At 55.4% G+C, this 24,521-nt stretch overlaps 6 protein-coding genes across 6 annotated transcripts; 2 read left to right on the top strand and 4 right to left on the bottom strand.

The window, feature by feature from the left end:
- Positions 1 to 22: 22 nt before the first annotated feature.
- Positions 23 to 12,668, bottom strand: BO70DRAFT_419404 (putative hybrid NRPS/PKS enzyme; the record flags this gene model as incomplete). The annotated part of the gene is made up of 8 exons (XM_025547476.1): positions 23 to 3,206; positions 3,266 to 4,767; positions 4,855 to 5,164; positions 5,220 to 5,926; positions 5,979 to 8,223; positions 8,280 to 8,500; positions 8,565 to 11,658; positions 11,708 to 12,668. The coding sequence occupies 8 exons, from the start codon at positions 12,666 to 12,668 to the stop codon at positions 133 to 135; spliced, it is 12,114 nt and encodes a 4,037-aa protein (XP_025394747.1). The 3' UTR covers positions 23 to 132.
- A 1,807-nt stretch (positions 12,669 to 14,475) lies between these two features.
- BO70DRAFT_383172 (cytochrome P450) lies at positions 14,476 to 16,106 on the bottom strand (the record flags this gene model as incomplete). The annotated part of the gene is made up of 3 exons (XM_025545573.1): positions 14,476 to 15,128; positions 15,196 to 15,867; positions 15,928 to 16,106. 3 exons carry the CDS (start codon positions 16,104 to 16,106, stop codon positions 14,525 to 14,527), a joined length of 1,455 nt encoding a protein of 484 aa, XP_025394746.1. The 3' UTR covers positions 14,476 to 14,524.
- Positions 16,107 to 16,376: 270 nt separating this feature from the next.
- Positions 16,377 to 18,485, top strand: BO70DRAFT_419395 (cytochrome P450; the record flags this gene model as incomplete). Its single annotated transcript, XM_025547475.1, has 8 exons — positions 16,377 to 16,463; positions 16,515 to 16,630; positions 16,689 to 16,738; positions 16,805 to 16,864; positions 16,914 to 17,164; positions 17,238 to 17,310; positions 17,388 to 17,938; positions 18,032 to 18,485. The coding sequence occupies 8 exons, from the start codon at positions 16,377 to 16,379 to the stop codon at positions 18,377 to 18,379; spliced, it is 1,536 nt and encodes a 511-aa protein (XP_025394745.1). The 3' UTR covers positions 18,380 to 18,485.
- Positions 18,486 to 18,973: 488 nt separating this feature from the next.
- BO70DRAFT_374804 (NAD(P)-dependent alcohol dehydrogenase) lies at positions 18,974 to 20,298 on the bottom strand (the record flags this gene model as incomplete). The annotated part of the gene is made up of 2 exons (XM_025544992.1): positions 18,974 to 19,039; positions 19,204 to 20,298. 2 exons carry the CDS (start codon positions 20,296 to 20,298, stop codon positions 18,974 to 18,976), a joined length of 1,161 nt encoding a protein of 386 aa, XP_025394744.1.
- Positions 20,299 to 21,267: 969 nt separating this feature from the next.
- On the top strand, positions 21,268 to 22,664 carry BO70DRAFT_366583 (aromatic alcohol reductase). Its single transcript, XM_025544370.1, has 3 exons — positions 21,268 to 21,539; positions 21,617 to 22,033; positions 22,144 to 22,664. The coding sequence occupies exons 1-3, from the start codon at positions 21,504 to 21,506 to the stop codon at positions 22,597 to 22,599; spliced, it is 909 nt and encodes a 302-aa protein (XP_025394743.1). The 5' UTR covers positions 21,268 to 21,503; the 3' UTR covers positions 22,600 to 22,664.
- A 48-nt stretch (positions 22,665 to 22,712) lies between these two features.
- BO70DRAFT_400896 (WD40 repeat domain-containing protein) lies at positions 22,713 to 23,802 on the bottom strand (the record flags this gene model as incomplete). Its single annotated transcript, XM_025546957.1, has 2 exons — positions 22,713 to 23,076; positions 23,141 to 23,802. 2 exons carry the CDS (start codon positions 23,800 to 23,802, stop codon positions 22,713 to 22,715), a joined length of 1,026 nt encoding a protein of 341 aa, XP_025394742.1.
- Positions 23,803 to 24,521: the final 719 nt, after the last annotated feature.

Here is a 24,521-nt window from a genome sequence, read left to right as displayed (position 1 = left end):
GATTTTACAAACAATGATGGATGACATGATAGGATATAGACAAGACAAGACCAGACGAATGATTATATAAGTACATTATTCCAACTAAACAAGGTAAGGTACAAAGAGCAAGAAGATGGGAGAACCAACAAATCACCAAGAAAACAACAGCGTCTTGCCCTTTTCCAACCAGGATTCCCCAGGTTTCACTCCCTTCGTCACACCCGCAGTCACTGGTGCGGGCCTCTTCCTAGCCACCAATCGGGGAAACACGACCTTGACATCCTCCTTATCCATACTCTCCAGATATGTGCGTAGCAACGGGTCCATTCCCACCTGTGTAGCTTCGTCCAACCACTCGCCCATCTTCAGCGCACGGTACACGGCACCGGTCTCCCGTTCGAGATACGTCTGCACGCCAGCCAAAGAGACCTGACGGCCAAGGTGATGGATGTAGTGCACCTTGGTGGCCCGCGCCGAGGGGATCGTTCCGGCAGCGGAGAGGACGTCTCCCGCGACGTCACGCACCACTTGCTCCACGGGGACGAAATCCAGGTATCCCTTCCAGGACGAGCGCTCGGGCATGGGCACGGCGTTGAGACGACGCGCGTAGGCCATGAGATTGTCCATCAGATCCAGGGGCGGAGCGTTACTCCCCGTCACGCTGGAGGGCCGGTGGATGTAGACGGGTAGAGCGAACCGGCGGTGCGCCTCCTCCAGCAGCCGCTCGGACGCCCATTTGGTGGCGAGATAGCCCTGGGTTGCGTCGGGTGGTGGGGTGAAGCTGGCGGTCGACACCTCGGCGAAGGTGGTGGTGCCGGCGAGGTTGGCGATCCCGCTGGACGAGATGTAGTGGAAGGGGATGTGGCGGGAGAGGGAGTTCTGGATCAGAGCGATGGTGGATTCGACGTTGGTGCGCCGGAGGGAGTGGTACGACTTCATGAAGCTGACGTCCGCGCCGTTGTGGATGACGGCGTCGGCTTCCCGGAAGATGGCTTGCGCTTCGCCCGGGGCGAGACCCAGGGAGGCGTGAGTCAAGTCGCCGGCGTGAACGAGGATCTTGTCGTGGGCAGGAATGGCGGATGGGTTGCGCACGGCGATGCAGTGGATGGTGCTGATGGCGGGGTTGGCAGTCAGCTGTTGCAGGAGAGCCCGGCCGATGAAGCCCGTGGCACCGGTTAGAACGATGCGTAGACCAGAGCTCTTCACGGGCACGGGCACTGGCGTGCCGCTGCTGATCTGCTCGCGAAGGGTACAGGGGAGTTGAATTTCCTCGTTCCAGTCAATCGTAGTCGGGGTTGAAGGAGTTGGAGAGGAGGGCGGAGCGACGTCCACGGCAGCAGCGGGAGTGGTGGCAGCCTCTTCTGGCGGCTGGATAAGAAGAGCCATCTTCTGCACCGTGTTCGCCGAGAACAACTCTGGAAGTGCTATCTCCTTCTTGAACTGGCTCTTGATGTGTCGCTGTAGTTCCACCAGAAGCATCGAGGTACCGCCAACAGCGAAGAAGTCAGACTCAGCAACAATGTGATGAGCGGCCAGAATGTCCTTCGAGATGACCTCCTCCCACAGCTTGACTAATTGAGCCTGTGTCTCGGTGAGATGGGCAGTCGAAGTCTGCTTGATTGGCTCGATGGGGGGGAGGTCCATGGTCTGTAGGACCTTGCGGTCGAGCTTTCCATGAACGGTGACGGGCATCTGATCGATTGAAACCACTCGAGCAGGCCACATGTACCGCGGGAGCTCGAGAGACTTGATCTCGAGCGCCTGAGAGCGTTTGTGGTCCGGGTAATCTTGGCTGAACACAACATGTGCGACGAGAGCTTGAGTCGCTTGATGGAGCGAGACGACCAGGTCCTTGAAAACACCGGGTGACGCGTTCGAGATGGCGGCTTCAACGTCCTGCAGGTCAATGCGGTAACCGCGCAGCTTGACCTGAGTATCACCCTCAATGCGGCCTTCGACACGCAGGCGTCCATCAGCACCAAGACGTCCTCGGTCACCTGTCAGGTGCGCCCATCGCCATCCGGAGGCTCGCTGCTCAGGACTAGCATACTTATCATCGATGAATCTGGTGCGGGAGAGCTCTTTGTTGTTGAGGTAACCCGATGCAATACCCGGGCCACCGATCAGGATCTGACCTGGGAGGCCAACTGAAAGAAGGTTCATGGCTTCATCGACAATGTAGATGGAGTAATTAGGAGCCGTGTAGCCTGCTACTACAGCTCCCTTCTCCATCCACTCCTCAGGATGATCCTTGTTGGTAAGATAAGGCACAACAAGCTTGTTCGACGACATGCTGGCTTCGGTGGGTCCGTATCCGTTCACAAGTCTCAAATCAGATTTGTTAAGTTCTTGGAAATCACGAATCATGTTGGTGGTCATGGCCTCTCCGGCACTCACGGCGGTTGTCCACTGCGATGTCTTGAGGCGGGCCAGATCGCCATGTTGGAACCAGCTGCGATACTCAGAAGGGGTCGCGCCAGTGATGGTGATGCCCTCGCGAACGACAAGATCCATGAGAGCGACGGGGTCTCCGCGGTGGGTGGCAGGAGCGATGAAAAGAGAGGCACCGTTGGCTAGTGCCATAAAGATCTGCCAGACGGAAAAGTCAAAGCTGAAGGCAATCTGCTGCAAAAGAGAGTCATTCGGGCCAAATTGGAACTCGGCCTGGTTGCCTTCAATATTGACCCGAAGGTTCTCATGGGTCAGCGGAATGCCCTTAGGATTTCCTGTGGAGCCACTGGTGTATAGAATGACCGCCTCGTCTTCGGCCGCAGCACGGTTCATGACTGGGAAGGGAGCCACGCGTGGCAGGTCTCCAATATTGATGGTCAGTGCGGGACGAGTACGCATGAAATCCGATACCTGGGATTGGGTGTGGCTATCGACTAGGAGAACAGTCGGCTCGCAGTCCTGGACAATCGAACGCAGCCGAGCCAGCTCCAGGCGCAGGTCAAGAGGAACATATGTTGCACCAACCCGGAGAATAGCCAGCATTGAACAAATCCAGTCACTGGATGGGTGTTGGAAGACGGCCACGCGCTGCTGGCGGCTGACATTGGCACTCAGCAAAGCAGACGCGATCGAGTCAGCTCGCTGGCTCATCTCCTGGAACGTAAGTCGCAGCTTATCGCCGTCATTCAATGCCAGCTTCTCAGGATATTGCTTCGCCATCTCATCAATGCGGTGGGAAAGCGTCGCCGGCCACTGAGACGGGACAAGAGAACCTGAGACAAGGAAATTAATGAACTGTGCGCTTATTCCATATAATGAATGGGATACTTACCATTGCCTAAAGCCAGGGCCTTTTCAATATCCGACGCGCCGAACAAGGAGACATGACCTCCAGGTTGCTTGGAGTCTTGGGCAAATGCACGGACCATAGCCAAGAAGCTATTGAGCAGCGTCTGGGCGGCATCAGGACTGTAGAGCGACTCTTGCAGGCCCATGATGATCAGAGGCCCATCGTCTGCGGTATCCACCACATCGAGAGCAATGTCATATGCGGTCCGACCCATCTCATATTCGACACCCTCAAACTGGCAGTCCCCAAACATGCGTTTCTCTCGGACATCCTGACGGTAGTCCATGAAGACCTGGAATAGCGGACTGTGGGTGGACGACCGAGGCACCTGCAGCTCAGAGAGCACAACATCAAAGGGAACGCGCGAATGCGCAAGTGCTCCGTAGAACGTCTTGCGTGCCGCCTGCACACTGGCTGCGAACGGTTGCTCGGGATCGTATTGCATGCGAAGAGCCAGAAGGTTCAGATAGTTGCCGATACTGTCAGCAGTTTCGGCCTGGATGCGGTTCGCGTCCGCCATGCCCACCCAGACCTCACGGGTCTGAGCGAGGCGGGCGAGCAGAGCGGTAAACGTAGCGAGGTAGAAGTGCGAAGGAGTCGTCTTGATAGACTGACACAGCTGGCGGACCTGAGCACCAAGCCCAGCATCCAAGCGCTGCTCGACGCGGTGATGACTGTACCGAGTAAGAGGTTTGCGAATGGCAACAGAGGCCAGAGGCAGAAGGGGAAACTCCAGATTGCTGTCAGTTATCTCATTTTTCCAGAAGGTCAGGTCCTCTTGCCACGCCCCTTGGTTGCGTTCCTGGCGTTGTTTGGCGGCATAGTCAGGGTACTGCAGAAGGTCAGAGCTGAGGGCTTGACCCCGATAGGCTTTTTCGAGGTCGGCAAGGAAGACTTCCAGGCTGACTCCGTCCATGTTGATGTGATGGTAACCAATGAGAACATAGTGGACGGAGCTGTCAGACGCGGAGGAGAGCAAAATGACTCGCATGAGCTTGCCAGATTCGAGGTCGTACACATGCTGGGTCAACTTCTTCGTCGCTGCATTGACATCGGCCATGATCCGGTACTCCTGGCGCTCCAACCTGAGCGTTGACTCGGGAAGAATTGTCTGCACAGGAGACTGTCCGTCTTCGACGGTAAAACATGTTCTGAGGGCTTCATGACGCTGTCCGACGGCAGTGACAGCGCGAGACAGAGAATCGACAGATAAAGGTCCCGTCATCCGCATGAGACAGGTGATGTTGAAGGTAGTCTGGTCTTCCAGGTAGAGCTTCAAAAACCAGAAGCGGGACTGTCCGAAAGAGAGTGGTTCCTTGCGGACCGAGAGAGCAGTCGTGCTGACGACATCAGCCTTGGGAAGAGGAGCAAGAGATTTGAGAGGCTTCGGCACTTCCTCCATGTGAACTGAAGGGCTGGTCGCCTCGCTAGTCTGTGAGGAGGATGCATCCGCCGAGCGTGCGGGCGAAACCGACTTTGAGGTGCTGGTCGCACTGGAGCTCGTGCGAAACCCAGCAGGGCGGACAATCTTTTTCTCAAGACTAGGAACGTTTCGTCGCTCGACAAGCAACTTCTGCTTGGGCTTGGGTTTGGGTTGAGATGCAGCCTTTGAAGCAGCGCCAGCAGTAGGAGCCAAACCCAGACTGGGAGTCATTTCGGATGGCAGCTTCTCCAAGGCAAACTTAATGAGCTCTCCAATGGTAGCACCACCCAGAATGCGCAGGACGGGGATGTCGACCTTCATCTCCTTGAGAAACCAGGAACGAATGTCGACGGTGTTCAACGAGTCAATTCCCAACTCATCAGCTGCCTTGGATGTGATCGAGTTGGTCGCTGCATCGTCCAGTCCGAGCATGATCTGCAATTTGGCAATGAAACATTCTGGTGGCATCCTTAGTTAGCATATACGATTTGAGACCACTGAAACGTTGCTTACCTTTCACGGCCTCGTAGATCTCGTCTGCCGTACGAGCCTCGCGCAGCTGTAATTTGAGAGACATTCCCTTCTTGTCCTGTCCATCTGTCTCTTCCACCCGGTCTTCCATGACGACTAGATGCTGGAAGCGCGGGTTAAAAGACCAGAGAGGCCGCTGTTCCTCGGAAGCGTTGGTGATTCTCAAACCACAGGTGATCTCGACATTTACGTCGGAGCCAGGTGTACCTGCCAAGATGGCCTCGGCAAAGATGGTATGGAAGTCTTGTTCGGACATCCAAACGTGGCCACTCTTCAGCAGATTGCGCTGGAGGGCTTCGCTGGTCTCACGGGTGACGTATCCGACACCCATAATGGCACCGATGTTCATGACCGATCCCGCCAGGCCACGGCGTTTACGGTTGGCCGCCAAACCGGTCATGAACATGTTCGCTGCAGCGTAGTTCGATTGCCCGATATTTCCAGTGACACAGGTCGCGGAGGAGAAAAAGATGAAGAAGTCGAGAGGGCGCTCAGCCGAGAAGAGTTCATCCAGGTTGATACTGCCCACAACCTTAGGCTGCAGAACTCTCTGCATGGCGTCAATCTCCATGTCCTTGATCATCGTGTCTATGAGGACCATAGCGCCTTGGGCTACACCCGCTACAGGAGGGAGAGTCTGGCAGATGCGATCGTATACACCACGTAGACTCTCCCGGTTTGTCACGTCACTGCGGCAGTGTCAGCTTCCACTTTTAGGACTTGGGAATTGGGACAGCTTACCCGGCGTAGATCTCCACGCGTGCACCAGATGATCTCAGTTCTTGAAGAATAATCGGGTCAATCTTCGGGTTTCGACTAGTCAAAACCACATTCCGCGCTCCTTGCTGGATCATCCATGCACAGAGAGACAATCCTAAAGATCCCGTGAGTCCGACTAGCCAGTATGTCCTGTTAGCCTTCAGCATAGGGTAGTGATCAACAGGTCGAATCAAGGCAGGAATGTGCGAGGTCGACTGCCAGTCCACTGCGGTCAACGGAAATCGCGCTGCGGAGATCTGAGAAACATCCGTGACAGGGAAAGAGTGGCTTGCGATGACCCTGTCGGAAGCCGGGGGGCTCATAGGAGGTCTAGACATGGTCAACATTGCTTCGGCTGGAATGTGAACCTCGCCGTGCTGGGCATGATCACTGAACCAGGAAGTCAGTCGTTCAAAGGCCGAGGCTGGATGTAACGAGGCGCGCAACTTGAGAGCCAGCGCACTGGGTTCCTCGCCTGTTGAGAGGTCCAGGATGGTAACTGGTTCGGTGGGCGCAAGCTTGGGCAAGGAACGAACATGGACCTGAGAATGGAGGACAACCCAGTTCGGACGCTGGGGTGCATCTTCCCGAGTCGTGGCAAATACAACCCGGATCTTTTGCTGGGACGCCTGCCATTCCAAGACGGGTGCAAGCAAATCATCCGGCTCTGCCACCACCAAGACTCCGCCTGGAGCAATGGAGGAGAGAATAGCGCGACTGACCAGGCGACAGAGGATGGACAAGATAAGAGCAGTCGGGGATGTATCTGGACGATGCATCATCCAACTGGGAGGAATGTCCACAATTGAGCTATTCTTATCGGCGAAGCCAATAACCTTCTCTCCTGTCGCCAGCACGGTACCAGCGACAAGATACAAGTCATTTCCCCTCCGAAGGCGCAGCGTCCTGAGAGAGGATACCTCGACACGGATCCTGGTGTATCCTGGTGTCTGTTTCCCGAATCCAGACGTAGACCCCTGCTCCAACGCGTATGTGTTCCCGTTACGCACGAGCTGGACAGACTTCTGGTCCATGTCAACATCTTCAGCAATTGCACGACGGGACGCATTGTATCGCAGATTTTGAGACCGGTTAAGTTTGATTCGGGGCAATAGTTCCTGTCCACGGACAACTGCAATTTCGGGCTCTGTAGACCACAGGAGACCGGCACTTGCAACTTCTCCACCACGATCCGGCATATTCACACCAACGAAGCGCAGAGCGGCATCCACAATCCTGGAGGCAACACTAGATGTCTCCGTGATTCGGTCGAGATCCAAAAACTGAGATTGCACATGGGGCATCTCAACCATCATTGAACGACCAAAGCCCAAACTCTGATTCTGATGCGGGTTGCCAGCACGCGCGTCTTCAGTAACCCAAAGAACGTAGTTCGAGCGCTCGTATAGCAGCTTCAATGCAGCAAGGGAATCTGCTGTTATGTTCTGGAACACTGGTTCGTCCAAGTCCGACAAGTTCAGCGTAAGAGGGCCGTTGGATAGGGCAGGCGATATTGCCACCAAGTCGGAAAAGCGATCAACAGCATGTACCTGATCGAACCGGGTGTCGAGGTGTTGTTTCACGAGATCTCGAAGCACGCGTACGGAGCTGGAGGTACCACCGATAAGTACAACCGGGGTGGCACGATTCACAAGATCGCTAGAGGTGGCAAGGGGGTTGCGAAGGAAGTCGACCGTTTCATCGACAGCTTGTGAAACAATCGCAGAAGCAGGATAGGGAAGGGCATCAGCGTCAGAGGTGACAGTATCAACGCCAGAAAAGCCCGTCAGCTTGAGCAGCCGATCCCATTCTTCGGTAGGAACGCAGGGAGACAGAACACGGCCATCATTGGCACCCAACCACCAGCCAGGCAGGGAACCGAAAATGTAACCAAGGCGACTTTGCTCCAGGTTGGTGACCTCAAGCATTACCACATAGCCACCAGGCTTCAGAAGACGACGGAGGTTGCGCAGAGTCGTCTCTAGGTGGCTGGTAGCATGAAGCACGAAAGAGGCGATAATGAGATCGTATGACTGCTCCCCGAACCCTTGAGCCACAGGGTCCTTTTCCGCATCCAGGACCTTGTACACCATTTGGTCCTGATGGCTGGCGAAAATCTCACGGGCATTCTCGAAGAAGCCACTCGAAATGTCGGTAAAGGTATAACTGCCGAAACTGTGTCCGACCCGTTGGATCACCTTCTTGGTGGCCATACCAGTACCAGCACCTGTACAGATAGAACAGTGTTAGTGCCTGTTGTAGGATCAAAGGTGAAGTACCTACCAATCTCCAGAACCTTCATGTGTGGGTACCGATGAACAATTTGCTCAACCACACTGGCAAGGTAGTCACTGAAATGGCCAATACCCATTGCTTGCTCGTAGTACCGACTGAGCAGATTATCCTTGGTCAGGTATTCGAGGATGGTGGCTCGAGTGCTGATCACTTCGACCATATGTTCGCCAATGATGTGCATGACTGCTAAGTCAACGTTGTTGGGAAACCTGTTGCGCATCCATTAGCAAGTTCGACTTGATGGCTCGAAACCTAGATATGTGAAATACGAACCGCTGGCTTTCAGACTTGATAAGGGCCGCTGTATCCCGGGCCCAGTGGGGTTGGGTGTACCGATGATGACCACTGGCCACCTGCTGGGTTACATGAGTTGCATAGTTGAGCAGCCCCACATAAGACCCTTCATGCCGCGCAGAATGATCCATGGGGAAGGCGAGATGAATTTTCCGCAGGTAAAACGCCGACACCCGCTCGAGAACATAGGCCAATTCATACTCCTCGGGCGTAGCAGTAGCGTCGAAGTTGACTGTCTGCGAATCCGGGGCGGCTGGTCCCCAGACAACACCGCTAAAGAAGGGTCGATCCCGGTCTGCATTGGCGGCTTCCAAGGGAACCGCATGGATACCCTCCATACGGGTCATAGTGTACTGTCCGTCAGCAGAGTAAACATCAACATCACCTTGAGTGTCGGACGCCTTCATCATGGTGAGGACTGCGTCTAAAGGAAAGGTAGACTCTTCCCCGTTGCCAGACGGAGCGCATAGGGTAAGGTTGACCGCAATGCGATGAATCACCTTAGGCACTTGCGAGCACCAAAGTTCACCATCACCGGGGAAGCTCTTTGCGAGTAACACAGCCTGGATGGCAGCATCCAGCATCGCGGGATCCAGCGTAACAGTCGCCAAGTCGGCCGCCTCCTGTCGCGTCACTAGACCAGTAGCAATACCCAGCTTACGCTGCATCGACTTCAAAGCTCGGAAACGCCCGGTATAGCTGTACCCCAAGGGATCCAATGAGTTGTAGAATCGCTCACTAGGCACATCGACCATATCCACGAGAGAAGGACGCTGCATTGGAAGTGCATCCTTCCTGGCCGGACCATAAGTGATGACAAGGCGACCCGATGCGTTCAAGGTCATCTGCGTCGACTCCTTACCCACGGCGGAGTAGAAAGAAAACTGGGCACGGACCATGTCCTTGGAGTGGTGCGTCACGTCGGTGATGGAGACTAGGGTTTCCACCGAGGCATTTTCATCCTCGAAGACAATAGCCTGGCGAATCAGTAGCTCCTGCAGCTCCACCAACTGAATTGACTCATTGCGGGACATGGCGCGAGCAGCATCCACGGCTGCTGAGATATACCCAGCACCGGGGAAGATGATCTGGCCTTGAATGCGATGGCCCGTCAGCCAGGGTAGTTCCTTCAGGCTGAGGAAGTTGCGCCAGCGGAATTCCTGTTCAACGCCATCGGGACAGCGGGTTCCGAGAATTGGATGGCTGGCTGCGGTCCGTTGACGAGTCGCGCGAGACACGCGTGATTCGTACCAAAACACACGGTCATGATCCCAGCCATATCCAGGAAGATCTTTGATGACACGAGAGACAGCCCCCTGTGACAGAAATGCGTCGTAACTCGAGAGATCCACGGATCCGGGGGCAAGTCCCTGCCACAGCAAGCCCAGACACTCTGCCATTGCCTCCACATCATTCATACCACGTTGCAAAGTGGGGGTGTACGGCAAGGAAGTGTCAAGGAGGTCCTGAATTGTCTGCTGTGCCGGACCCCGGAGAGCTGGATGGGGACCAACTTCCACGGCCATGTTGAATGGGCCTCGGGCAGTGAGGGCTGACTCGACGGCCTGTGCAAACAGGACAGGGTTGACCATGTTGTCATTCCAGTAGGGACCCGTGAGATCCGCCAAGTCAGCCTCTGTGACTGGACCCTCGCGGACGCTAGAATACCAGACGCATTTGGTGTCAGTCGGCGCTGAGACAACGACGCGTGCCTTGTCCAGACAGGAGAGGTAACGTTCCGAGCAAGCCTGCATGTGGTGAGAATGGTAGGCCTTGTCGACCACCAACACACGAGCGAACTTCTTCTCTTCATCGAGAATCTCCTTGGCTTGCTCGATGGCGTCAGCATCACCAGAAAGAGTGACACTGGCCGACGAGTTGACAGCCGCGACAGACATGCGACCGCGGAACTCTGGCTCAGCGCAGAGCTCCTGTGCATCCTCCATTCCTGTACCCACGGCCATCATTGCACCCTTCTGGCCCCGAGGACCCTGAGCCAGCTGTGCGCACAATCCACGGTAGTAAGCAATGCGAATCGCGTCCGTGGCAGACAGGAATCCCGCAGTATACGCAGCAGCGATTTCGCCCGACGAGTGTCCAACAACAGCATCAAAGACAACACCGGCGCTTTGCAGCAGCTGAACCAAGACCACTTGTACCGCCGTGCACATGGGTTGCGAGATTTCCGCCGTCTTGATGCGAGATACGGATGCGTCGGCTGTGAGCTCGGAGGCCAAAGTCCAGCCAGGCCGGTCGCCAACAGGGAGCGCCTGCAGAGAGGCGTCCAACTCCTGGATGATCTGGCGCACCTGAGGCGACTGGTACAAGGCCCGACCCATGGTTGCCCATTGTGCTCCTTGGCCCGTGAAGACGCCCAGAATACAAGGATTCTCTGGTCGCGACCCTTGCTGCACGATCGTCAGTTGTTGCTTGGCATCAGTGCCATTCAATCGCGTCTGAAGGTTGGACCGGAGTCGATCGGTCGTTGCGCCTGAGATGACGGTCGAGAAGGGGAATCGTGAACGGCGAGCTTGTAAGGTCCAGCCCAAATCGCGGGCCTTGATGGTGGGGGTCTTGCTCAGGTACTGGGCGTAGGACTCCAACATGCGTCGGAGAGCATTCTCAGACGCTGCGGAGAAGACAAATGGTGTGAATGCAATGTCGGTCTCGTTCGATTTAGAGGGAGCAGTGATTGCAGGCTCATAGGCCTCGATGATCGCATGGGCGTTAGTACCTCCAAAGCCAAAGCTGTTGATACTGGCACGACGAGGAACGCCGGCGGGGAGCACAGGCCACGGTTTGGCGGCAGTAGCGATCTCCAAATTCGTGTAGAATGGTTGGATTTTTGGGTTGAGTTGGTTGAACAGCAGATTGGGAGGGATTGTGCCGTTGCGCAGAGCCAGCGAAGCCTTGAGGACACCCGCCAACCCAGCCGTTCCTTCTGTATGACCGACTACGGTTTTAATGGAGCCAACGAAGAGACTTCCACGATCCTGGTTGTTATCGCCAGGAAAGAAAGCCTCTCGGATGGCAGCAGCCTCCAGAGGATCTCCAGTCGGGGTACCGGTTCCTTCTTCTGTCAGCAAAGGGCGTTTTAGGCATGGGGGTAGGGACTGGCTTACCATGGGCTTCGAAATATTGGCAACGCTCCTCCGGCTTCAGGGGGTCGAGGCCCGCGCGGGCGTAGGTGTCTTGAATCAGGCGAGTTTGGGCCTCAGAGCTAGGCATGGTGATACCTCGGGTGCGTCCGTCTTGGTTCACGCCCGTCTCGCGGACCAAACATTCGATGTGGTCGCCATCGGCCAAGGCAGCGCTCAAGGTCTTGAGGACTACCGCTGCAACACCATCACCACGAGCGTATCCGTCTGCTTGGCTATCCCACATGCGACTGCGACCGGTGGGCGACAGCATCTGCAGCTTACTTTCGGCGATATAGGGCTCGGGACCCAGACACAAATTTGATCCAGCCGCCACAGCCACACGAGAACGGCCAGCACGAAGGGTCTGCACCGCCTCGTGAACAGCCACCAGACTGGAAGAGCACGCGGTGTCGATAGTCATCGAGGGACCATGCCAATCGAAGAAGTAGGAAACACGGTTGGACATGATACTCCGGGCGGTTCCGGTGGACAGATACATGGGGAAGGACTCTGGATCGCGCACCACGATATCGGCATAATCGCCGCACATCAGTCCCACATAGACAGCTGTCTCGGAGCCACGCAGATCTTCCAATCGCAAACCGGCTGATTCTAGAGATTCATAGACGGTCTCCATGAGCAGGCGCTGCTGCGGGTCGATACAGTGAGCCTCCGCGGGCTTGATACCAAAGAACTGAGCATCGAAGTGGCGATGATCCTCGGTAAGCAGGTAGGAATGGCGAACATTGCTGGTGCCATGGTGCAGGTTGTCGGGATGATAGAAAGCATGAGGATTAAATCGGGTAGGAGGGATTTCGGTCTGCACATCGCGAGGGGCTTTCAGCAGTTCCCAGAGCTTTGATGGTGAGCTGCTTTCGCCTGGGAATCGACATCCACTGCCGACGATGGCAATGGGTTCCTGTGGTGTCTGGTGGGGTGCCATCTTCGGGGAATAGTTAAGAATGAGTGAGGCAATGGGTATCCGAGTGAGGTAATGAGAGAGATAATGGACACGGCACCACCACTGATGTTAAGTTGGATAGATAGATTCTGACTTGAGATTCATGATGGGGGGGGGGAGGGTCTGTGGCACTGCTTTTGTTGACTTCCTTCGCCTGGTGTTTGCCGGGGAGCGATCGGAGGGCCTCTTTCGGAGCCGATCTTTCTATCGGTGGTGGCATTCGGAGGCTACGGATTGCATATCCGCAGCTAATACTGATAGGAGGCAGGTGGCTCAGGGCGAGATCCATGTTGGATTTCCCAAAGCAGCGTAATATTGAGGGAAAGATATCGGGGTCGCGTCTCTGAGTTGAAGCAGCGATGGTGAGTAGGGAGTAGGGAGGAGTGGAGATGGTAGAGGTAGAGAGATGTTGAATGTTTTTCTGAAGGGGAGACACAAGAGACACACACGTGGGTCTGGGCTGCCGTAAATGCTGCCTTACCCGCAAGGCCACAACCAAGTGTATATTCCTCGGTCCTGCGTCTACGTCCTCTACTAAACGCTCAGATCAAGCAATGCAAGACAAGATGTAGGTTTTTACTCGAGTACTAGATCTATACAGGGATTAAATTGCCTATATTTGGCGTAATTGATGTTGTTACAAATGTGCTGTGTACGCGGTGTGAAAATGCACTGATTTGCAAGATATATATCTCTAGTCAGATACAGCGCACCAACATGCATATAGTAGCTACCAGTATCATCTCCCAGCCCTATTATATTCCCTATCGCATAGAACTCTCTCACATTGAGATAGAATCCCAATTACCAGATTGCACATCAAAATATGACTAGTTTGACCCCATACGCTCATAACATCTGCTGTGAGCATCCAGAGAAAAAGAGGGGACATAACTATAACTAACTAGTTAGTGATTAGTTATTAAGCAGTTGCATATGCCAGCCGGCACTAATCAATCTATTCTCTTTCCTTCTCCAGCTCCACCTACTTGAAAACCACATCTCCGACCTCACAGACACCAAGCACCAAACACCACGCGAACCACCCTGCTCCTCGCGATCAACACTTGCCAACTCGATCTCATTGGCGAAACTCGAGGCCACTGGAGTCGATACGAGGGACCGACTCCGAATCCGACCGGCTGACTGGCCCGAAACCCGTGGCAGGGGCCCACTTCTTATTGTAGGACTAGGGGGTTGGGGGCCTTCCAAGCCTTGCTGAGCCTGGTGGAGCTCTAGGGCTCCATGCAAGGGTCAAGGCTGGAAGCAGGTGGATGCGGGATTCAACCACGTCTGGCAAATGATCAGATGATCTCAATGAGAGGGAGAGGGACTGGATCTGAGAGCAATGAGATGAGATTGCCATTGCATTGCCCCACGCCCCTATCTATGGCCTATACTCCTACCTATGCTGCTAAATCTTGCAGCAGGAGAGATCATTACGGTCCTCCGGATGACTTGCCCATGTGCATCCGTGGACTTCAATAATCTTACATCGATGTCCAGCTCAAGACTCTTAGGAAGAAAAGGAGAAAGGACTACGGTTTCGACTGTGACAAACAATAAATAAGAACAACGTTCTGCTCTAATAGGAGAAGAAGAGACTACTTTCTGGCTTCGTCTCCGCCAAGTATACGTCTTCGAAGAATCTCCCCAGGGTTCATTACCACTACACCACCACCTGGAAACCCCATCAACAGCCAAACAGAAGTGAAAATAAAAGTTGCCATAATGGCGTTAGAATCCATTCATAAAGCTTCTTCGCTACTAGTAACTAGCTATGCACGACCGACGAATTCCCGCATACAACACAAAAGCAAAAGCATGCACCGACAGGATCAAACCCTCCTCGAGATCCTGACCCACACAGTGGGCTGCTTCGTGATATCATCAAACTCCGAGACCAGGGGCATCTTCCAATCGGCATTGACAATTTGCATATCGTAGCGCATCAGCAAAGCCGCGACCAGGCCGATCATCTGCTTCTCCGCAAAGACGCGGCCGGGGCAGTGGGTTGAGCCACCGCCAAAGGGCTTGGTGGTGCGAGCGTGACTCTCGCCCTCACCACCGAGGTCCTTGTCCATGAAGCGACGCGCATGGAACGAGTCCGGGTCCGGGTGCAGCGCCTCGTTGAAGTGCATCAGACCGCAGGGGATATTGATGACGCCGCCCTTCTGGACCTGCCACGTGTTCTTGCCCGTGAACTTGGTGTCGGCCGTGACCTCGCGCACCGTCAGGGAGTTGTTGTGCATGCGCAGCGTCTCGTGCCAGATGGACCGGAGGAGAGGCATCTTTGCGGGCAGGATCTCGAGCATCTCCTCGGGCGACCGCTCGAGATAGCCGCAGGCAAGGAGCTCCTCGCGCACCTCGTCGGCAAGACCGGGTTCGGCGAGAATGTGGAGCAGGGCCAGGTATCCCGTGGGCATGGAGTTGAGGAGGGAACTGGGACGGTGAATTTCAGCGATTTGGGAAATCAGAGGGAGGGAGGGAGGGAGGAAGAAGCACTTACGCAAACATCGTGCGCAACATATCCGCACCTTGAGCTTGAGGGTTGATTCCCTGTTGCGTGAGGTACACCGTCCGCTCGTACAGGTATTGGGAAACATCCTTGCGGGTCTCGATATTCTCGACCAGATCAGCGTAGGTGTTGATAATGCGATCGCGGGCTTCGTAGGCATTCCGGAAGAGGAACCGAGGCGCGCGGAACAGCAAGCCCCAGAAGCCATCGCGGACCATGGTGGTGAGATCGTCCAGCAGCTCGGGGTGCTTCTCGAGAGTGGTCGCGCCATACAAGACCTGGCACGTCGCCTTACCCTGCACATCAACCACCGTCTTGAGACCCGGCCGCACAATGGCTTTGTCCGGAGCCCCCTCGACCTCTGCATCCAGGACACGGAGCTGCTCCTCAATGCGATGCAAGTAGTGCACCGCGATCTGGTCGTTTTTGTCCGACAGCAGCCACTCGAGATCCATGCGGTGCCACTCGGGCTTGATCTCCCACATGGCGTCGGCATCGGCCGGCCTGAAGCCCCAGATGGAGATGTAAATGAACCGAACGAACCCGCGAATACTCAGGGTCTTGCCATTCTTGTGGATACCGGCAATGTCGGCGGGGTCGCTGAAGATGTAGTGGCGACGGCCTCCCATGGGGACGCTGAAGGGTTGTCCGCCCGTTTTCGCGCTGACTTCCATTAGCATATTGTTCAAGTGGACTTGTGGGATTCACCCGGGGAATGCGCACTTAGCCCAGCGGAAAAAGGATCGCTTGCTGCGAGCGAAACGGAAGGCATGGCCGAAGAAGGGCATCCAGTGTGGGATGAGCAAGGGCTCGTTGGGCAGGACGGGCAACGAGAAGTAGCGTTGAGCGAGCAGGAAAACCACGGTCACGGCCGCGGTGGCCAAGACAGCGGGACTCACCATGTTGGCGGTGATGCTTGTCTGTCGTGGGTGGTCGTGGTGAGAGGACTGGTGATCAAACCTGACATCGTGTCTTGCGAGAAGGACTCTATTTAGGGCCGGGGCGAGATGCGGAGGGAGTGGGGAGGGGGGAGGGCCTCTCCGAATGGCCGTCCGAAGGGAGCCCGACCCCGAACGTTGGGTCCGATCTGACCACCAGAAAGGAAGAAAAAAACTACTCATCATTGACTGTTTCCTGGTGACAACGGAGTAACGAGAATACCCAGACCCATCATGGCTAAAATCCTCGAAACCACGGTCGCTTACCTGGTAGCGCTGCCAAAAGCGTCCTGGACCAGAATCACCTGGCACCTTGCTGTGGTAAGGATACCCGCCGGGCCAAGAAGATCGAAAAAACTCACTCTTGCCTAGCTTTACCTCGGATATGCCATCGTTCGCTCGATTTACAGGGTATGGTTTCATCCGTTGTCGAGCTATCCAGGCCCGAAGCTGGCAGCCATTACCCATTTGTGGTATGCCCGTCACTGGTCAGTACTCCGTCGGAAACCCTAGAAAATGCAGGGATCGCAATGCTGACGGCACCAGGATGGGCGGAAGATATCCATTTGCAATTGAAGAAGCGCATAGACAGTACGGTGAGTGATATATTATCCTTCGCTTTCAGCATATCCAGCATATTCAGCACTGACGGAGAATAACAGGCGAGGTTGTTCGCATCGCGCCCAACGAACTCAGCTTCAACACTGCCCAGAGCTTTAATGGTCCGTTTTGCGCGCTTCCTCATCACAAATATGTGGCTGACAATCCTAGACATATACGGACACACCACCAAGGACCACAAGCCATTCATCAAAGGCACTTTCTATGAGCATTACCAGCCGGAGCCGGGAATTGTCGCGGAGCGCAACCCGGAAAAGCATCGAGACACTCGAAAGTTGCTGGCCCATGGGTTCAGTGCCCGGGCTTTGAAGGCCCAGGAGTCCATCATTCACCAGTACAGTGATCTGTTCCTTGCCCAGGTGAAGAAGCTGGGGACCCAAGAGGGACTTAACATGCGAGAAGTAACGATAGCCCCCCTGCAATAGACCATTGAACGATTATTATAAGATAGCTCTCTGACCCAACGAACGACAGTGGTTCAACTTCCTGAGTTTCGATATCATCGGCGAACTTGCATTCGCCGAGTCGTTTGGCGCTGTGGAATCTGGCAAGTTCTGGCCTTTTTTGCGTTGACGGTAGACTGATTGCTCGCTTGCATGCTTTGCTAATTCATAAACCCTATAGCCAAATCCCACTTCTGGATCGACACCATCCACGACGCCGGAATCCTCGTCACGCTGTTCGAGATTGGCCGGCGTCTTCCCCTCCTGTGGCCGTTCATCCTGTTCTCCTTACCGACCGGCATCAAGAAGAAATTCGACCTCTTCCTCAAATACTCGCGCGACCTCGTCCGCGCCCGCGTCGCGCGACAGGACAACATCAGCCGCGAGGACTTCTTCGCGCGGCTGCTGGCGGACAAGTCCCGATCGCAATCGGAGGAATGGCTCCTCGCGCAGGCGAACGTGCTCGTCATCGCCGGGTCTGACACCACCGCCACGGCCCTGACCACCCTGATCTACTACCTCGCGGCCCACCAGGACAAGCTCTGGCATCTGCAGCAGGAACTCCGGGAGACGTTCGACGAGTCTTCCGACATGACCAGCGAGAAACTCCAGGGGATGCCGTACCTGAACGCGGTGATCGAAGAGGGGCTGAGAATCTGTCCGCCGACCTCTTTCGGTCTGCCCCGGATATCGCCGGGGGCCATGGTGGAGGGACAGTTGATTCCCAAGGGGGTGAGTCGAGCAGCGTCTATCTATCTATCCATCTGTTCGAGTCAACGTATACATGTACTAACGAAAAGAAAAATCAAAATTAAAAAATGACAGACGGTAGTCTCCACCTCCTCATGGACCACCGCCCACCGCGAGGATTATTTCCACGACGCAAGGGGCTTTCACCCGGAGCGCTGGCTTCCGGGCACGCATGGGCTCTGGAACGCCCGGTTCCAGCACGACCACCTTGCCGCGTCGAAGCCGTTCTCGCTGGGCCCGCGAGGCTGCCTGGGCGTCAATCTGGCGTACATGGAGATGCGAATCAGCCTGGCCAAGTTGGCGTGGAAGTTTGACTGGGAGTTGGTCAATGCGGAGCAGCTGGACTGGGAACGCGAGTTGCGGTTCGAGGGATTCTGGAAATTGCCCGTTCCTCGGGTCCGGTTCTTTTGCATGGATAACTAGATAGTGTTATATTCACTGTTGCGTACTCGGATAATCCACGCCGAGAGTGATTGGGAGATGCGATGTGGATAGTATAGTCAAGATACAAGCGCTCGATGTTTTGTCATCCCCACCTTGCGAACGAGTATGCCCTCTAATCTAGAGCGGGGAGTCAGAGTATCTTATTCTCGGGCTTTATATTCTCTGCTAATATCGAGCTGTTTATTAGAAATAAGTGGATGGATCGTTGGATCAAGCAAGCTATACTGGGGATTCAAGATATATATATAAATATATAAATCAACTTCTGTATGATCACTTCAAACCAATTCAATCCCAGTTATTGCCCCCTGTAGTCTGACAGTGTGGGCATTCAGTTATATACATTTCCATCGACGATCTGCCTGACTATTATTACTTCTTTATGCTTACAAGAGACAGGTAGTCTTTAACCCCATCGGATCATCTCGATTCACTCGCCGCATACAACCAACTCCCAATAATATAACATTGCACAGATAGTTATCCCAACCACACTCGCCACCCTACCACAGACACCAACCACCGCGACCACAGCAGCGCAATCAAAACCAAATCACTCACTCACTCACTCACTCACTCCTCCTGCACCCGAATGATAACCTTCCCCTTTGCCCTCTTACTCTCCATGCGCTCGTAAGCCTAAGCCAGAACCCAGTTAACCACAACCACAACCACAACCACAACCACAACCCCAACCACAACCACAACCCCAACCACAACCACAACTCAAACACCCACCAGCAAGTACAAAACCAACAAAAAAAAAAAAAAGAAAAGAAAAGAAAAGAAGAAAAAAAACATACCATCCTAACATCCCCCATCTCCCACACGGAATCAACCACCAACCTCACCTCCCCGCCCTGCACCAACCGCAGAACCCTCCCCAAGGTCGCGCGATCCGGCCTCGCACTATAAAACCGATAAGACCTATCCACCCCCCCCAACCGAACCGGCCACAACGGCAGCAGATGCTGATTCCAGACAAACCCCACCAAGCCCCAAAGGGTAGGTTTGGCGGTCATGGCGCCCAGATTGACAAACAGTTTGCCGGGCGCAAGGTACGGTTCGCAGTGGGTATACAGGTCGGTGACGCCGACGCAGTCGATGATGGCGTCGAAGGGGCGGTCCGCGTGGTGCGCGCGCAGGTACTCGTGCAGCGGGTGCTGGGCCGTGTAGTCGATGACTTGGTCAGCGCCGACTGACCGGATCAGGGAGGCGTCGGTGCCGGATGCGACGATCGTGCCGGTCTCTCCTAGGACGTGTCGCGCCACTTGGATGATCAGCATGCCTACGCTGGTGCTGCCGCCGTTGACGAAGAGCGTGTCGCCTGCGACTAGCTTGGTGAGGTCGAGGACTTGGATGGCGGTGCAGCCGCACGCGCTGAGGCCGGAGGCTTCGAGGAGGGATATCGATGCTCGTGCTGGTGGTGCTGGTACTGGTGTTAGGGTTTCGTCATCTTGGGTGGTGGGGCTGGTGGGGATAGTATAAGGAGGCGGCAAGGGGATCACTTGAGCGGCCGGGGCAATGAGCCGATCCGCCAGCGCGCCTTGACCCTGCACGAAGACGCGTTTAGCAGCACAGCAGCCCAGGACGAGCGTGGAGGGGAGGAGGTCAGGTCTCGTGGAGGGGATGGCGGAGCCGACGGCCAAGATGCGCCCGGAGAATTCGAACTCGGGGACGCCCAGGCGCTTCTGGCGGTTGTAGATGTGCGGCAGGGAGTAGGGCTGCGCGGGGAGAGAGCGCATCAGGGTCGTGAAGCCCGAGTTCAGGGCCACGTAGTTGACGGCGATGAGGAGCTCGTCGGGCCCGAGGTCGGCCGGTGAGGGCGCGGGGGCCTCATCGTCGAGGACGAGGGTTTGCGATGGGAGGCCGGATTGCGTGTATGTCCAAGCCCGCATGGTGGTGGTGGTGGTGGTGATGGTGGAGAACATGTCGGGTTCAGAGAGACGATCGAACGCGTTCACCTAATCCATGCGACAATCCTCTCTTCTCCGCAGGCCATCGTGGGGGACTTCCATCTGGTCTGATGTCAGTCAGATAAAGACTGGGTGAGGATTGATACAGGTCCTCCGATCTGGTCTGTATTCACTGTAGTTTCGCTCGGGGGGGCCGGTCGGGTCGGAGGTGAGGCTTATCCCCCGAATTCGGATTCGGACTCGTCAGAGAGTAGTTAGTTATCATTAACTATCAATCAGCACATCATGACCAATCGCTTGGCATCTATTAGGTGAATACCTACCTGCAAGACCTGCAAACGAAGGCGAAGGATCATGCAAACACGTCGTCCGTTTCCCGCATGAGGCTAAAGGGAATCAAGACGGGTGGGAACAGTATTTACTGCAGGGCCCAATTGAGGGATTATACTCGCCTGAGCCTCACCTGTGGGGGAACAAGGCGAAAGAAAAAAGAAAAAAGAAAAGAAAAAAAAAAAGAGTCATCCTAGGATCGCACAGCATACGCAAAAGGGTAAAAAAAAATAATAATAATAATAATAATAAATGTAAATGGGGACTCCTAGACTCCTAGTCTCGTACCCTATTCTTACGGACTCGTCCCGAGCCTAAAAAGGACGCCGTCTGATCCAGACAAAAGTCAAAAAAAAAAAACTAGCGCATCTCCCCCACAACCCAGAAACTAAGCTCGATCAGATCTAGATAGCGCTGGTGCTCTAGTCTAACTGCTTCTAGCTCTTTGCCTAGAATGGGCCCATCCGCGCCCGCCGCCCAAAGGTTGGATGCGAGCCGTGCACGCTGCACGCACCTATCACACAACCCCCAACGTCGGCCGAGAAGCCCCGTCTTCGCAGCCTTAGCAGCGCCTCGTAAGGTAAGCAACAAGGAATCTCTTTGTTCTGACTCAAATTGCATTACTAATGTTGATGCTCTTTCACGTTCTATCCATGGGAATTATTACCTGCCTCAGGTTGCAACACCACCCCCGCTAATAATACAATCTCTCCTCGATTGTTTTCCTCTCTTCCGTTCGTTCCCCTCAGAGAATGAATTAATAATAAACCACCCGCCATCAATCCCAATCCCAATCCCAACAACACAACACAACACATCACATAACATAACATAATATCGACGAAGAAAATACAACCATGACCACCACTATCCAGAAAGTGGCCATCTTCGGGGTATGTCCAATGTCTACTACCCCTCTATGAGATTCCCCCCCCCCCCCCCCCCTCCCTTGAAACTGACCCCCGCACGGGCATCGGGCAACTTTGGAACCCCCATCACCGCCGCCCTCCAACGCGCCGGCTTCAACATCACCATCATCACCCGCACCGAGTCCTCCTCGACTTTCCCCGCCGGCCTGCCCGTCATCCGCACCAGCTACACCCTCGAGAACCTGACCACTGCCCTGGCCGGCCAGGATGCCGCCATCTGCGTGGTCGGCCCCGGCGGCATCGGCGCGCAGGTCACCATGATCGAGGCCGCCGAAGCCGCGGGCGTCAAGCGATTCATCGTCGACGACTTCGGCTGGGGCCCGGATTTCCGCAACCTGCCGGAATTCCGCGCCATTCACGCTCATCGGCGCGCCGGGTGGGAACTGGCCAGAGCGAAGGCCGAGGCGAATCCCAACTTTACGTTCACTGGTATCACCTCGGGGAATCCGATTGATTGGGTAAGGCTTGTCTGTTTTTTTCTTTTTTTTTTTTTTGTGTTTGTGTGTGATGTGTATGAGAGGAGGGGAACTTGTGCTGACTCGTGGTTCACTTTTTTTGGTGTATGTAGGCAATGAAGCGATTCCCTCTGATGGGCTTCGACATCGCCCAGTGTTCAGCCCTCATCTACGACTCTGGCACGGAGAAATTCACCGCCACCACCCTGGCAGGCATCGGGCAGTCGGTCGTCGGCGTCCTGCAGCACCCGGACGAGACGGCGAACCGGTTCGTGAAGGTGCTGTCGCTCATCACCAACCAAACCGAGCTGCTGGAGGCCTTCCAGCGCGTCACGGGCCGACAATGGCCGGTGCAGCGCGCCTCCGCGCAGACTCTGATCGAGAGCGGACAGCGCAAGTTCCAGGCGGGCATGGGCGGCTGGGTGTTGGAGTTGGTGGTCGCGCAGATGTACGACGAAGGACAGGCCCGATGTGTCATGGCTCCTTCGTGGGAGGCGTCGGATTCCCCCCTGTTGGGGGTGAAGAATGAGAGTGCGGATGAGGTGGTGGCCAAGGTTTTGCAGATGTGAGCATGTTGTTGTTGTTGTTGTTGTTGTATGTAGTGAATTTGAGCATTGAGACCCCAATCTGGGCAATATTTCTTCTTCTTCTTCTTTTTTTTCTGTTCTTCGCACATTTACGCTTATCGTTTGACGGGGTTCTTACCCTTGGGCCTGCATTCGGCGTCGTCGACGGGGTGAAGCCCCACGCGCGTGGGATGCTCGGGGGTGTTGTAGCGGAAGCCCTTGCTCCAGTCGTAGCTCACGGCGTAGGCGAAGATACTACCGTCGTGGTTGAAGCCCGTGGAGGTGATGGGGCCCCCGACGGTGGGGAATGGCTTTAGACGGTGGTGGGCGTCCTTGTCCCAGAAGGCAAAGGTGCCGTCCGCCCCGGCGGTGCTGAAGGTGTAGTACTTGGGATGGAAGGAGATGTCATTCACCGCGTAGACGTTCTGCGCGGTTTTCCCGGCAGCCAGGTCGCGATGACAGCGGAAGGTGAAGTTTTGACTGCAACCACGATTGTTAGAGTGACTGTTTCCTTTCGTTGTAAAACCTGCACAGGACAGCCCACCTGGACTTGCTCTCGTCGACGTAGTGAAACCCGGTGCGACCCTCGGTGCTCCCGATCGCAAACCCCGACGCATCTGGGATGCAGGTGACGGTGCGCGTCTGATGCTTCAGGGGGCTGGTCACCGTCTGGTAGATCTGGCCCGGGTTGCTCAGCTGCACGAGATGCACGTGGCGGTCGGCCGTGGCCACGACGAGCAGGTTCTGGCAGAGATCCATGGCGTAGACGCGCTCCTGGCACTGGAGGGTCGCCAGGGGTCGGTCCTGGCGCAGATCCCAATACTTGACCGTTTGATCCCACGAGCCGGTGACGGCGATATTCCCACAGAAGCGGACGCAGCGAACGGGGGCATCATGGGCCGCGACCTGCTGCGCCTCTTTGCCCGCCGCCAGGTCCATCAGTCGCGCGGACCCGTCGGCCGCTCCCCCCAACACCTTCGCACCGTCGGGCGAGAAGGCGCAGCCCAGGACTGGCGCTGCGAGGTTGAACAGTGCTTTGCCCTCTCCCGTCACCGACTGCGAAACGTCGTAGATGCGCACCGTCTGGTCCCACGACGACACCGCCAGGTGGTTGGCGACGGGCGACCAGCTCAGTTGCGAGATACTGTCCGAAGGGGGGTTGGCCAGGCTGACGTCCTTGGCGATGGAACCCTGATTGTTGGCCATGGTCGCTGCTGATCTGCGGAGAAGAGGAAGGACGCAAGACGGCCGTGGTCGTGATTCTTAACGCTCGGGGGTTGAGGCTGTGGGCAGGATCGAGGCTCAAATAGGATAGATTGTCGGATCATTCCTTCTCTTCACTCCCCGAGGCAGATAGGGTCACTAACTACGTGGTCGGGTTCCCCAGTGGAGCATGTCGGAGCCTCCTCCGTCTCGTTTCCCCCCCCCCAAACCCCTTTGGGGTTGAGAATAGGGGCCGAATGTGCACACCAACAATCCTGGACATGTCCGATGGAGCGGAGAGGGTAATCCGGGGCACCGGCTGCGTACCGTAGTCGGAGATCCGAATTGGAGATTATCGGACAAGGAGGAGCACGAGCATTCGGGGGCCAAAAGTGGTCTGGGCCATGGCCATTGGCATTATTTAGCAGCAGGGTGCTAGTGGATGCCACGGAGCATCTCGGCCGGCTTAGTATCTTATTAGTGCTGACAAGATTAGTTGGTTGGTTGGGTTGGTTGAGTTGCTTAACCCAGTAGAGTCTTAGTCTACCGTATCTACCGGACCACTAATCTGCACTAGTGAAGCTTCCCAGACCCAACGAGCATGGGAAGAACTGCAATCCGTCGAGCTTTAGTGCTCGCTTGTCAAAACGCTCGTCCCTTAATTTAGCCTTGCCTTCCCAACCCTCTCATCGTGCCGCTTTTTTGTCATTCGTATTCAAAGG

Source organism: Aspergillus heteromorphus, assembly GCF_003184545.1.
Source record: "Aspergillus heteromorphus CBS 117.55 chromosome Unknown BO70scaffold_47, whole genome shotgun sequence".
NCBI lineage: Eukaryota > Fungi > Ascomycota > Eurotiomycetes > Eurotiales > Aspergillaceae > Aspergillus > Aspergillus heteromorphus.
Note: the sequence above shows the minus strand (reverse complement) of the source record. Positions and strands in the feature narration are given on the sequence as shown.